This window comes from Stegostoma tigrinum, chromosome 1 (genome assembly GCF_030684315.1).
Source record: "Stegostoma tigrinum isolate sSteTig4 chromosome 1, sSteTig4.hap1, whole genome shotgun sequence".
Classification (NCBI taxonomy): Eukaryota; Metazoa; Chordata; class Chondrichthyes; order Orectolobiformes; family Stegostomatidae; genus Stegostoma; species Stegostoma tigrinum.
Genome location: NC_081354.1, coordinates 76221955 through 76234795, shown reverse-complemented (window position 1 = coordinate 76234795; position 12841 = coordinate 76221955). Strand labels below are relative to the sequence as shown.

The following is a 12841-nucleotide window of genomic DNA, read 5'->3' as shown; positions in this document are numbered from 1 at the left end:
TACTGTTGAATGAGCTTGTTTTAATATATTAGATAGAAACAGTTTGAAATCTGGAGAACAACTTTTAAGAGACACAACATTCTTGTTTGCCAAATCTTGGAGATACCTTTTAATACTTTGGTTAATGCTAACATTCTTCTACAATTTCATGCAGATTTCTATTGCATGTTTGCAGTTGATTACCAAACAAGGATTAGACCATCATTCAGTTTTGTTACCAATCTAGTAGGACTCAAAATTATTTGAAATAAATCACTATTTACAACTGACCTTTGTAACCCTACCTGTTTTATTCTTATCATAATGCTCAAATGCACTGATGAGGTCTGATTTATGGGCAAAAATCTTCTTCCGCAGAGCTCCTAATGCCGACCTCTCAACTCTACTCACTCTGCATAAAAAGAATCTCTGATTAGAATGTGTTTGCACATCAAATAAATTTGCTCAGTAGAATATAGTTAGAAGCAAGTGATATAAAACAGAATTCAGATAAGAAAATTTTAAATCTTGTGAATTGGTGCCAATCAAGCATAATGTGTTGTCTTGGATGTTGTTGAGCTTCTTGAGTGTTGTTGGAACTGCACATATCTAGGTAAAATACGTAGAGAATTCCATCACACTCTGGACTTATGTTCTGTGGATAATGAGCAGGTTTGGTATAGCAGAAGGTGAGCTATTTGCCAAAACACACTGACCCACTGGCTTGCTCTGATGGCACATTACTTATTTGGCTGATCGACTTTAGTTTTTGGTTGATGGTAATCCCCAGGACGTTGATAGTGGAGGATTCAGTGGAGGTAGCATCATTGAAAATCAAGTGGAGATGGCCGTTGCCTTGCACAAATGTTACTTGTCATTTATCAGCACAAGCCTAGATGTTGTCTCGGTCTTTTTGCAAATGAGCATGGACTGCTTCAGTGTTTGAGGAGCTTTGAATGAAACTGAACAGGAAACAATCATCCATGAATGTGCCCATAACTAATCTTATGATGGGGGGAAGGACATTGACAAAGCACCTAAAGATGGTTGGTCTGTTACATTATGCAGAGGAGCTCCTGCAGTGATGTCTGCAGATTTAGCTAATTGTCAATGCAGCCTCAATGTTGAAAGCAGTCAATCCCATGTCATTTCTGACATTCATTTATTTTATCTATTTTGGGAACATGTCTATAATGAGATCTGGTGACAAATATTCCTGCTGGAGCCCCAATCTAAGCATTGGTGAATAAGTTTTCACTGAGTAAGCACTCCTGGATAGCACTGTTGGTGATACTTCCTATTCTTTTTTGATGATTGAGGGTAAACTAATAGGAGGGTAAGTGCCCCAATCCGATTTGTCCTGCTTTTTGTGGACTGGGCATGGGAATTTCCCATGTTGTTGCATAGATGCATTGTTGTAACTGTACTAGAACAACTTGGTTAGGGGAGTGCTGCATTCTGTAGTACGTTTTCAGTACCACAACCAGGATGTCATTAGGGCCCACAACTCTCCTTAATCTGCTGCCATCAGCTGTTTTTGATATCCCATGGAGTATGCTGAATTGGCTGGAGATGGGTTGGGTTTTGTGGAGATGGGGACCTCAGGAAGAGGCAGAAATGCATCATTTATTCAACACTTTTCACTAAAGATGGTTGAAAATGACTTGACTTTTGCACTCAAGTAACAGGCTCAGACGTCTTTGATCATACAAATGTTTCCAGAGAAGCTTCTTCCTCTTTCTCCAGTTAGCTGTTTAAGTGTCCAACACTATTCATTAATTATTTGAAGGAAAGCTATATGACAACTATTTTTTAAAAGTTTACCAAAATAAAATATATAAATGTTTAATTTAAAGCTGAGAAATTGAATGTGCGTGTGTTGGTCTGTGTGCACAGCAGACCAACTGGAGAAAGGGTAGCTCAGTGGTTAGCATTGCTGTCTCACAGCATTAGGGACCTGGGTTGTCCATGTGGAGTTTGCACATCCTCCCTGTGTATGGGTGGATATACTCCCATGGTCTAAAAAGGTGCAGATTAGATGGATTGGCTGTGCTAAATTGCCTATACTGTCCAGGGATGTTTAGGTTAGGTAGGGGTAAGAGAATGAGTTAGGGTCACATGGACTTGTTTCCACACTGTAGGGATTATAGGAAAGAAAAGTGTTCTTCTACATATGTTATATCTTTTATGTTCTTTCAATTTCAGAATACATAGTCCTACTCACAGAATCATACCTTACAGACAATGTCCCAGACACAACCATCACCATCCCAGGATATGTCCTGTCTCACCGGCAGGACAGACGCAGCAGAGGGGACAGCACAGTGGCACACGGTTTTGAGGTAGTGGCCCTGGGAGTCCTCAACATTGACTCTGGACCCCATGAAGTCTCATGGCTTCAGGTTAAACATGGGCAAGGAAACCTCCTGCTGATTATCACATACCATCCTTTCTCAGCTGATGAAGCAATATTCCGCCATGTTTAACAACACTTGAAGGATGCACTGATGATGACAAGGGCACAAACTGTACTCTGGGTGGGGATTTCAATGTCCAGTAACAAGAGTGGCTCAGCAGTAGCACTACTGATTGAGCTGGTTGGATCCCAGAGGACATTGCTGCTAGACTGAGTCTGTGGTGGGTGATGAGGGAACCAACAAGAGGGGAAAAACATACTTGACCTCACCCTTACCAATCTGCCAGCTGCTGTTCCATCTCTCTACGACAGTATCGCAAGAGTGACCATCGCACAGTCCTTGTGCAGATGAAATCCCGCCTTCACGTTGAGAATAATTTCTATCGTGTTGTGAGGCACTATCACCGTGCTAAATGGGACAGACTTTGCACAGATCTAACAACTCAAGACTGGGCATCCATGAGGTGCTGTGGGCCATCAACAGCAGCAGAACTGTACTCCAGCACAAATTGTGACCTCATGGCCTAGCATATCCACAACTCAACCATTACCATCGAGTCATGGGATCAACCCTGTTTTGTTCAATGGAGAGTTCAGGAAGGCATGCCAGGAGCAGGACCAGGCATACCTGAAGATGAGGTATCAACATGATGAAGCTACCAAACAGGACTACTTGCACACCAAACAGCAAAAGCAGCTAGTATTAGACAGAGCTAAGTGATCGCACAACCAACAGATGAGATCTAAGCTCTGCAGTCCTGCCACAGCCAGTCATGAATGGTGGTGGACAATTAAACAACTCACTGGAGGAGAGACTACACAAATATCCCCTCCCCAATGATGGAAGAGCCCAGCACATCAGTGCAAAAGAGAAGGCTGAAGTATTCACAGCGATCTTCAGCCAGAAGCACCGAGTGTATGATCCATCTCAGCCTCCTGCAGTGGTCCCCAGCATTACAAATACCAGTCTTCAACCAATTTGACTCACTCATGTGAGAAATGGTTAGAGACACTGAATACTGCAAAGGCTACAGGCCTGATAACATTCAGGCAATATTACTGAAGACTTATGCTCCAGAACTTGCTGCTCCCGTAGCCAAGCTGTTCCAGTATAGCCAGAACACTGGTATCTACCCTGCAATGTGAAAAATTGCCCAAGTATGTCCTATACACAAAAAGCAGGACAAATCTAACCTGGCCAATTACCACTCCAAGAGTCAACTCTTGATCTTCAGTAAAGTGATGGAAGGTGTCATCAACAGTGCTATCAAGCAGCATTTGCTCGGCAATAACCTGCTCATGTTGCCCAGTTTGGGTTCTGCCAGATCAGCTCCTGATTTCATCACTGCCTTGGAACAAAAGAGCTGAATTCCAGAGGTGAGGTGAGTGTGACATCCTTTGACATCTAGGCTACATTTGACTGAGTGTGGCATCAAGGAGCCCTAGCAAAACTAGAATCAATGGGTATTGGGGCAAACTCTCCAATGGTTGGAGTCATACCTGACACATCGGAAGATGGTTGTGATTGTTGGAGGTCAATCATCTCAGCTCCAGGACACCATGCAAGAATTCCTCAGCGTAGTGGCCTAGGCCCAAGCGTCTTCAGCTGCTTCATCAACGACCTTCCCTCCATCATAAGGTCAACATGGGGACGTTCGTCAATGATTGTGCAATGTTTAGCACCATTCGTGAGTCCTCAGTTACTGAAACAGTCCGTGTTCAAATGCAATGAGATGTGGACAATATCTGGGCTTGGGCTGACAAGTGTCAAGTAGCATTCGCGCCACAAATATGCCAGGCTATGACCATCATGAATCAGAGACAATCTACCTACTGCCCCTTGGCATTCAATGGTATTACCATCACTGAACCCTTCCACGATCAACATGCTGGGGTTATCATTTACCAGAAACTCAGCTGGACCCACCATATAAACACAGTGGCTACAAGAGAGGCCAGAAGCTAGGAATACTTCAGCAAGTAATTCACCTCCTGACTCCTCAAAGTCTGTCCACTATCTACGAGGCACAAGTCAGGAGCATGGTGGACTACTTCCTACTTGCCTGGATGAGTGCAGACCCAATAACACTCAAGAAGCTTGACACCATCCAGGAAAAAGCAGCACTCTTGATTGGCACTATATCCACACGTATCCACTCCCTCCTCCACCACGGATGCTTAGCGGCAGCAGCGTGTACTATCTATAAAATGCACTGCAGAAATTCACCCAAGATCTTCAGACAGCACCTTCCAAATCCACGATCACTTCCATCTGGAAGGACAAGGGCAGCAGATACATGGGAACACCACCATCTTCAAACTCCCCTCCAAGCCGCTCACCATGCTGACTTGGAAATATATTGCTGTTCCTTCATTGTCACTGGGTCAAAAACCTGGAATTCCCTCCCTGAGGGCATTGTGGGTTAATCCACAGCAGGTGGACTACAGCAGTTCAAGAAGGCAGCTCACACCACCTTCTCGAGGGCAACTAGGGACAGGCAAGAAATGCTGGCCGAGCCACATCCCACAAAAATGAATAGAAAAAAGATGCTGGATAGATTTTCAAATCCATTCTGCCTATTCCTCATCTCAAGAACAGTTGGCTGGTAATTGAAAGGGTGATATGGGGGGAACCTCATTGGTGCTGAAGATCTGCCTGATTTCATTACTTTGGTGATTCTGAAAACAGAAAAATAACCCACTTCCTTGAACCTGATCAGAGGCCGCTTAAGATTGCAAATTAGTTTTCTAATTATTCTTTCATGGAATGTGGGTGTTGCTAACAAGGCCCTCCTACTCCCCTCAAGCTAAGCGTCATGTCACACCATTACAGAGGGCAGTTGAGAATCAACCATATTACTTTGGGTGCAGAGTAACATGTCGGCCAGACCAACAAAGATGGCTGATCAGTCAGAGCATTGAGTGTAGGAGTTGGGATGTTTTATTGCAGGTGTACAAGATGTTGGTAAGGCCACATTTGGAGTACTGCATGCAGTTCTAGTCACCCTGCTATAAAAATGGATACCTTTAAACAAGCAAGAGTGCAGAAAAGATTTACTAGGATGCTACCTGGATTGGAAGGTTTGAGTTACGAGGAGAGATGGATAGGCTGGGATTTCTTCCCTGGAGTGTAGGAGGCTGAGGGGTGAACCTATAGAGGACTATATAATCATGAGAAGCATCGTTAAGGTAGATAGCCAACAGTAGGGAAGTCTAAAACTAAAGGACATAGGTTCAATAAAAGGGTCCAGAGGGACAGATTTTTTTCACACAAGGTGGTGAGTGTCTGGAACGGGCTGCTAGAGATAGTCGTGAAAGTGGATACAATTTTGCCATTTAAGGAACATTTGAACAGATATGTAGATGAGACAAGCATGGAGAGATATGGACCAAACAAAGGCAAATGAGACTAGATTAATTGTGAAAATTGGGCGGCAGAGACAAATTGGGCCAAACAGCTTGCTTCCGTGCTGTAAACCACCATGACTCGATTTCTTTCCCTAAAGAGCATTAGTGATCTTGATGGGTTTTCACAGCAATCATTGGTAGCTTTCTGGTTATGATTGCTGAGACCAGCCTTCAATGCTAGCTTCAAATCAATCAATTGATTATGTCAATCAAATTCAAATTCCACAAGCTACCACGGTGACACCCAAACTTGTAACTCCAGGGCGTTGGCCAGTGCCTTGGAATTACCAGTCGTCCTGCCGTCACCACTATACCACTATCTCCCTTCACCGGTTGGTTCCTGCATTGATTTGGCGATCCTGGTTTCAACCTTTAGGTGCACTCAGGTAGTGTGTGGACACATGTTGAAGACCTGTATTCTAAACGACCAGACATACCAATAAAGTTACTGCATTTACACCTACCTGACAAAGCTCTCCTGGCCACAAGAAACAGGGCAGTCCAACACGCAATCTTAAATGGAGCTTTAAGTTGCCTTTAGCTTCACTGAAAGTAACTAAATTATTTCAAAAGTCAACTATGTTAAAAGGCAATTCTTACTTGCTTACTGCTTCAAGGCAAAGGTTCCAATTACTAGCATGATATGGCATGTGTCATTCTTCAGCAAGGAAAGGAAGGGAAGTGTACAATTCTCCTCTGAAATCATTGCCATTTCTACCTTCTCACTCACCCCACAAATGTTTACTTACTAATTTAATATGTATTCTTCTCTTACATTATCCTATTACCATGGTGTGATGAAAATACATCTGATACATCATCTGGCCACAGACAGGTGTATGCTTGCTAGTTGTATTGTGGAATATTTCCCTAATATTTGTTACTGAATTTCATTGCTAGGAGTTTACAAACCTTTGTCTCAGGGTTAGTTTTCGAGTACTTTGACTAACTTGGTACTGTACAAAATGAGGAACAAGGTCAGGACCAAGTTTCACATAAGCTCCTTTGTTGCTGCCGACTTCGTAATAATTTGAAGCAGAAAATATGGTCAGGACCTGTATGGATAAGAAAATGATTACAATGTAATGAAGGGTATTCATGCGCAATCCTGCTGTATAGACAAAATTTGTACACTTCAGCTACTTCTTCAACAAAGGAGAAAATTGACCGAGCCATTCTTTATTAGGGAGGGAGAGAGAAAACACATAATTATATGCAGCAACAGTAAGGAAATGCTAGAATCTATTATTAAGGGTGTGGAAACAGTGCTTTTAATGAATCATAATATAATGAGGCAAAGTCAGAAAGGATTTATGAAAGGAAAATTGTATTCGGTAAATTTGCTAGAGCTTTTTGCTGTAATTGGTAAGGTACATTGACCCAATCTAGTGTATTCAGATTTTAGAAAAAAAAAATGATGAGGTACTACAAAAGAGGTTATCATATAAACTTAGGGCTTATGAAGGAGAATCACATATTAACACAGATTGAAAATTGGATAAGGTTGAAACCAGAGAAGAACAAATGGGTACTTTCAGGTTGGTGGCCCAGAACTAGTGGGCTACTGCAAGGAATCAGTGTTCTGTCCTCAGTTATTTACAATCTGTAACAATGACTTAGATAAGGGAACCAAATGTAGTGTATCCGAAATTGTTGATGAAATAAAGTGAGGTACAAAAGAAAGATCTGAACTGAATGAGTGAATGAAAAACACAGACAGATGGAATACAAAGCAGGGAAGTGCAAAGTTAGACACTTTGTAACAAAAAAAAGAGAAAAATGAATATTTCTTGAAGTGGTGAGAAACAGGGAAGAGATGGTACTCAGAGGAACCTATGTGTTTTTTTACATGAATCACAAAAAGTTACCATATAGATACAGCAAGCAATTAGGGTGACAAATAACATTATTGCAAAGTGGCCAGAGACAAGAGTTAAGGAGGCCTGCTGCAGTTGTGTATGACCATATTGAGACCACACCTCAAATATTCTGTGCAGTTTTGAGTTCCTCATGTAAGGAGGAGAGTACTTGCCTTTGGGGGTACTGTAGAATGGGGTTTACTCAACTGGTTTCTGGAATTCGGGGAAGATCCAACAAGGGCAGATTGGACTGAGTAGGCCTAAATTCCCTGGCATTTAGGAGTATAAAAAGTGAAGCCATCGAAACTTCTAAAATTTTTAAGAGGCTTCACAGGGTAGATGGAGGAAGATGTTTCTCTGAACTGGAAACTCTACTACTGAGAGTCACTCTCAAAATATTTAGGTATCTGATTAGTAGTAATGACTTAACTCAAAGGGTTGTGGATCATTAGATTTCTGTACTGCAGAAGGGTGTCTTGTTGAGTGTAGTCAAGACGGAGATCAACAGATTTTTAAGGAATCAAGAGATGTGAAGAAAGTGCAGGGAGGTGGGGTTGAGGCAGAAGATCAGACATTATTGCATTGAATGTCAGGCCAGGCTCAAAGGGTCAAATAGTATACATCAGCTCCTATTTCAATGTATGTGTTCCAGGATGGTGTCTGTTGGCATAATTATTCAACCAGCCAACAGCCATCTATTTTCACAAGGTATTGTTTTCCCTTCCTTCAATGTCAGTTATTGTTTCTTGTGATATTTGGGGCTGTGGGAAATAATTTCTCTTGCCCTGGTAATTACTGCTGTGTAGGTAACTGGTTATATGTTGTGAGTGTGTGCTGAATTCTAATATGAAGCTCTGGTGAATGCTAAATCAATTATTTGTTTATTCATTAGACCCATCAATTTAATAGTGAAAAAGGTACATGAACTGGAGAAACTGAGGAATATGAAGATGCTATATAAAATGTAACTGTTTCTTCTTACAACAGATGGCCCGATTAAATATGAACGTTCATTCTCTTTATTGTGTTGCACTGTCCAGTTGCGTACAATGGCTCAATTTCCTAGAATTGCAAATAAATTGCCTTCTGCAGTGTCAAGTTGTGTGATCTGGTTTATTCTGCTCTAAGTCCCAATGTTTGCGAGTTATCCTTACTGTCAGAAAGCCAAAGAGTTACAGATACTGGAAACCCAAAACAAAAATCAGAAATTGCTGGATTATCTTGGCATGTCTGGCAGCATCTGTAGAGAGAAAGCACAGTTAACTTCAACAGTTGTTATGAAAGCTCACAGGACCTGAAATGTTAGCTCTGCTTTTACTCCACAGATGCTGCCAAACTTGCAGAGTTATTCCAGCAGTTTCTGATTTTGATCTTTCCTGTCAGATTTGTTCAGCAGAAGTGCATAACCTGTATGAATAGTCATTACTTTAGGTCAGAGGCACTTAGTCATGTTGGATCTGTGACCAAGGCATTGTACTAATAGGAAGCAGGTAAAATAACTACTGCCAAACAAGTGTAAGTATGACTCTGTCGTACTGATTCTACTTCACTGGCTTCATTGAGGTTTATCTTTACCTTTTCATTGTGGCAGAACTCATAGCCCTCTTGCTTACACTCATGGGATCTGATCAAGAGCTGTAATTGGTGCTTCTGTAGAATCTTTTCAGTCACATCGGGTCCAAAGTAGCATCCACCTCCTCTGACCGTATTTGCAATGCAACCTTCCTGATGCATTGGGTCACTCCACAAGATGTCCACAATCTCAACAGAGAAAATATATTTTTCAATCCCACATTTGACTTATTGAATTCCATGACATTATTATAAGAAGAGAAATATGGCTATAGTTCAAGGAGGAGGCTAACCACTGCCTTTGTAAAGCATCTATAGTTAGGCAATAATTATCAGCATTTCCAAAGTCCCAATAACAATATTTTTAAAAATGAAAGAGTTAGGAGATGAAACATGGAATTGAGAAACCATTTGGCCCATTAAACTCATACAGCCTATCCTAGAGGCCACACATGACCCAGGATGATTCTGCAATTCCATTTGATATTAGCACAGTGGTGTCGAATAGAAAATGTTGCACATGCACTGATGTTTCATCACTTTCTGGACCTCATTTAAAGCAGCAAGTGCTCAGCAATGAGGAAATATCACAGAGACAGGATATAATAGATTCAAAAATTTGAATGTATTGTGTTTTAAACCTAAACACTTATTTTGACTCAGTATTGTTTTCTCATCCTTCAATGCCAGTTGTTGCTTCTTGTGTTATTGGAAATTTCAAATATTGATTGTTGAAAATATGAAAAAGGCTTGATTTTGCACTAAGTAAAAACAATTTGTGAATGGCATTATTGAAATATATACATGTTGTGCCAATCAAACCAATAATACAAATCTAACCTCAACTGATGTCAGAAAAAATGACATCCCTGTACTGTATTATGTATTTGCACCACTGTAGTAAAGGTGAGGACAAGTTCCATTAGATTGCATTGTAACACTTCACATTCCGATGGCCATTGCGAGATCACAGGCTTGCAAAAATAGCTTTCTTCCATAATAGGGTGGTGATGTGTGGAAACTAGACATGTTCACACACAGCTCCCTCTCCTCCTGAGACCTCTTGCGCCTGATGGTTTTAATGGTTGGTGACTCATTCACATTTAAGTGATTGCTCATGATCTCATCCCTACAAAGTTTAATGGATTTTCAGAGCCTTGTCTTCAAAAAGACACAAGCCAGGTTTGGATGAAGAAAGCTGTTCAGCACGGTACATGCAATTGCATTGTCTTTCCAGTTGAAGTTATTTTTAAATAGGCTAGTGTACGACTTGGTTACCCATTTTGGCAAAGCCTTAATCTATTATCTACTTTTGTGTAAAGAAATGTCTCATTTGACTTGAATGTACAGGGCATAACACAATACGGTACAAATCGGTTTTTTTGCATTTGATACCCTATGAATCAAAATATTAAATTTTATGTCAACACACCTGTTTCCATTCATGGTTGTTGAAGTCAAGGATTTCTCGAGTATCAGAATCTAACGTGGACCGTGTTATTTTAGATTCATCATAAGTGTTACTGAAGCCGACTTTTCTACGACATTTCTCTAGTCCCTCCTCAACTGAACATTGTACTCTTTGAAAGATTTCCTTTTCCTTTCCACATGTAGTGCCAGAACTCTTCCTCCTCTGACTCTTGTAACAATGAGAATGAAGGTTAATCATGCCAGATAATAAATTCTTCCTTGGAGTTTGGTCAGATTTGTTCAAACACTGCTCATTACCCCGGCTGCAGCATTGCTCCTGATCCGACTCTTGCTTGCTCTGCTCAAACCTTTTCCTTTTGGATCGTCTCAAAGCTGAAGTATACTGTCATAAACAGATGAGTTTTCTTTCAGAAAGAAGCACCCTGGTGGTATTTTTGCATTCTATGTATCGATTTGAAAGTTTTACATCTGACATATCAATTGCATTTCCAGCTGTTTAGCTTGAAGATAATGACAAAGCAGCTACATGTCACATTTAAACAGATAGGAAACTAAGCAGGAATATATAATTTCTTAAAAATAAAGATAACCAGTTCCCTCAGATATTGTAATTAACCTCTAGACATTTTCAGCAGAAGCACTTTTTGTTAAATCTGCATAAGTGATTACCTTCATTATAGCATTCAGATTTTATGGTTTTTAAGTGATAGGCCAGTTTAAAAATAACTATGAAAAATTAGTGCTTGTTTACTGGTATATTTCTGCAATACAATAGTGACTCATTTTCAAAATATACATAATTGGCTGCAACATGCTTGGGGTGTCCTTCATGAGACTGTGAAACACACAAGGTAAAAGTGAATTTCTTTATCTTTGTGTGTAATATATTGTGATGAAATCCTCTATTTGTATCAGCTGCTTGTCCTAGCAAGCCAGCAATCTATGGTAACATTGATGAAACAGATATTGCAAAAGTCAATAGGTGATAACAATAAATTCTATCCCACAATGGCAAAGGGGCTTATAGCAATGAGGAGTCAAGAGAAGTTGGATAGCTCTGTGTTGTCAAATGTCAGGAAGAAGTTCTTGGAAATTAGCATGCAGTTAAACACTGGGGTCAGTGCTCGGAAATCATCCTCAAAAGCTGAAAAAATAGGAAAGTTGCGAGCAATGTGCTGGGCGATGCCATAAGGGGCTACGGAAAAGCCTGTTAGTATTAATACTTCAATACAACTGAGAGAACAGAGTCTGAAAACCTCACAAGCTGCATTTACTTGATGTAACTAAAAATGATTAGAATTCAGAAAAACCCAATAGCTTTACTGGTTTAGTGGCCCTTGGCATTTGTGAAAAGATTGAGTGTTTGCTAAATGATAGAGTTGTGCCTGTGAAGAAGAACAGTTTCTGTAGCTCGGGAGCAGTGACCCAGAAGTGGAAGGTGCCTGACCATAACAGGAGCAGTTGTTGATGCAATGAGATAACATGGTGTAGAGCTGGATGAACACAGCAGGCCAAGCAACATCAGAGGAGCAGGAAAGCTGATGTCTTGAGCCGAAACATCAGCCTTCCTGCTCCTCTGATGCTGCTGGGCCTGCTGTGTTCATCCAGCTCTACACCGTGTTATCTCAGATTGTCCAGCATCGGCAGTTCCCACTATCTCTGTAACAATTGTTGATGCAGTTTGTTATGGAATGGCTCTTGAGAGGAAGTTTCAAGATTGGCAAATTTAAAGAATTGTGTTTGATTGTGAAGGTTAATGAGATTTAATGACACTCAATGACATTAATGTCTGCTTCAGACATAAAGAATTGCTGAGAAATTGGTGGGGACAGTCTCAATAGCATTCACCATTTGTTATGCAGTGTGGGGTGTTTGAACACAGTCTATTACCCATCCTCATCATTTGTTATTTCTGGGTATTAGAAGTAAGTTGTCCATGTACTATGTTACTGTTCAAACAATTTATACTGAAGTCTTTTTCAGTTTGTTCAAAATTGTGGAAATATGTGCCTTTAATATCTGAATAAGTCTCCCTGATATCACACTTTTCTTTCTTTAAACATAAAAGTTAATGATCCCTTCCAACCTTCAACATAAATTTGATGGACTTGTCTTGGTTTGTGACATATTTTGGGGGATCTTGAGGCAATTGAAACCCATGAACTTGTTGAGGTTA

The 12841-nt window shown here is 40.7% G+C and overlaps 1 protein-coding gene across 1 annotated transcript in view; it reads right to left on the bottom strand.

Annotated features, from left to right (window-relative positions):
* The window catches only part of ppef2a (protein phosphatase with EF-hand domain 2a), a 73414-nt gene that overhangs the window by 5867 nt on the left and 54706 nt on the right, over positions 1 to 12841 (bottom strand). The window contains exons 13-16 of the mRNA XM_048533645.2: positions 10667 to 11047; positions 9238 to 9423; positions 6716 to 6858; positions 285 to 391 (exon numbers count right to left, since the gene is read on the bottom strand). Coding sequence (XP_048389602.1) covers positions 285 to 391; positions 6716 to 6858; positions 9238 to 9423; positions 10667 to 11047 — 817 coding nt within the window. The remainder of the gene's footprint in view (positions 1 to 284; positions 392 to 6715; positions 6859 to 9237; positions 9424 to 10666; positions 11048 to 12841) is intronic.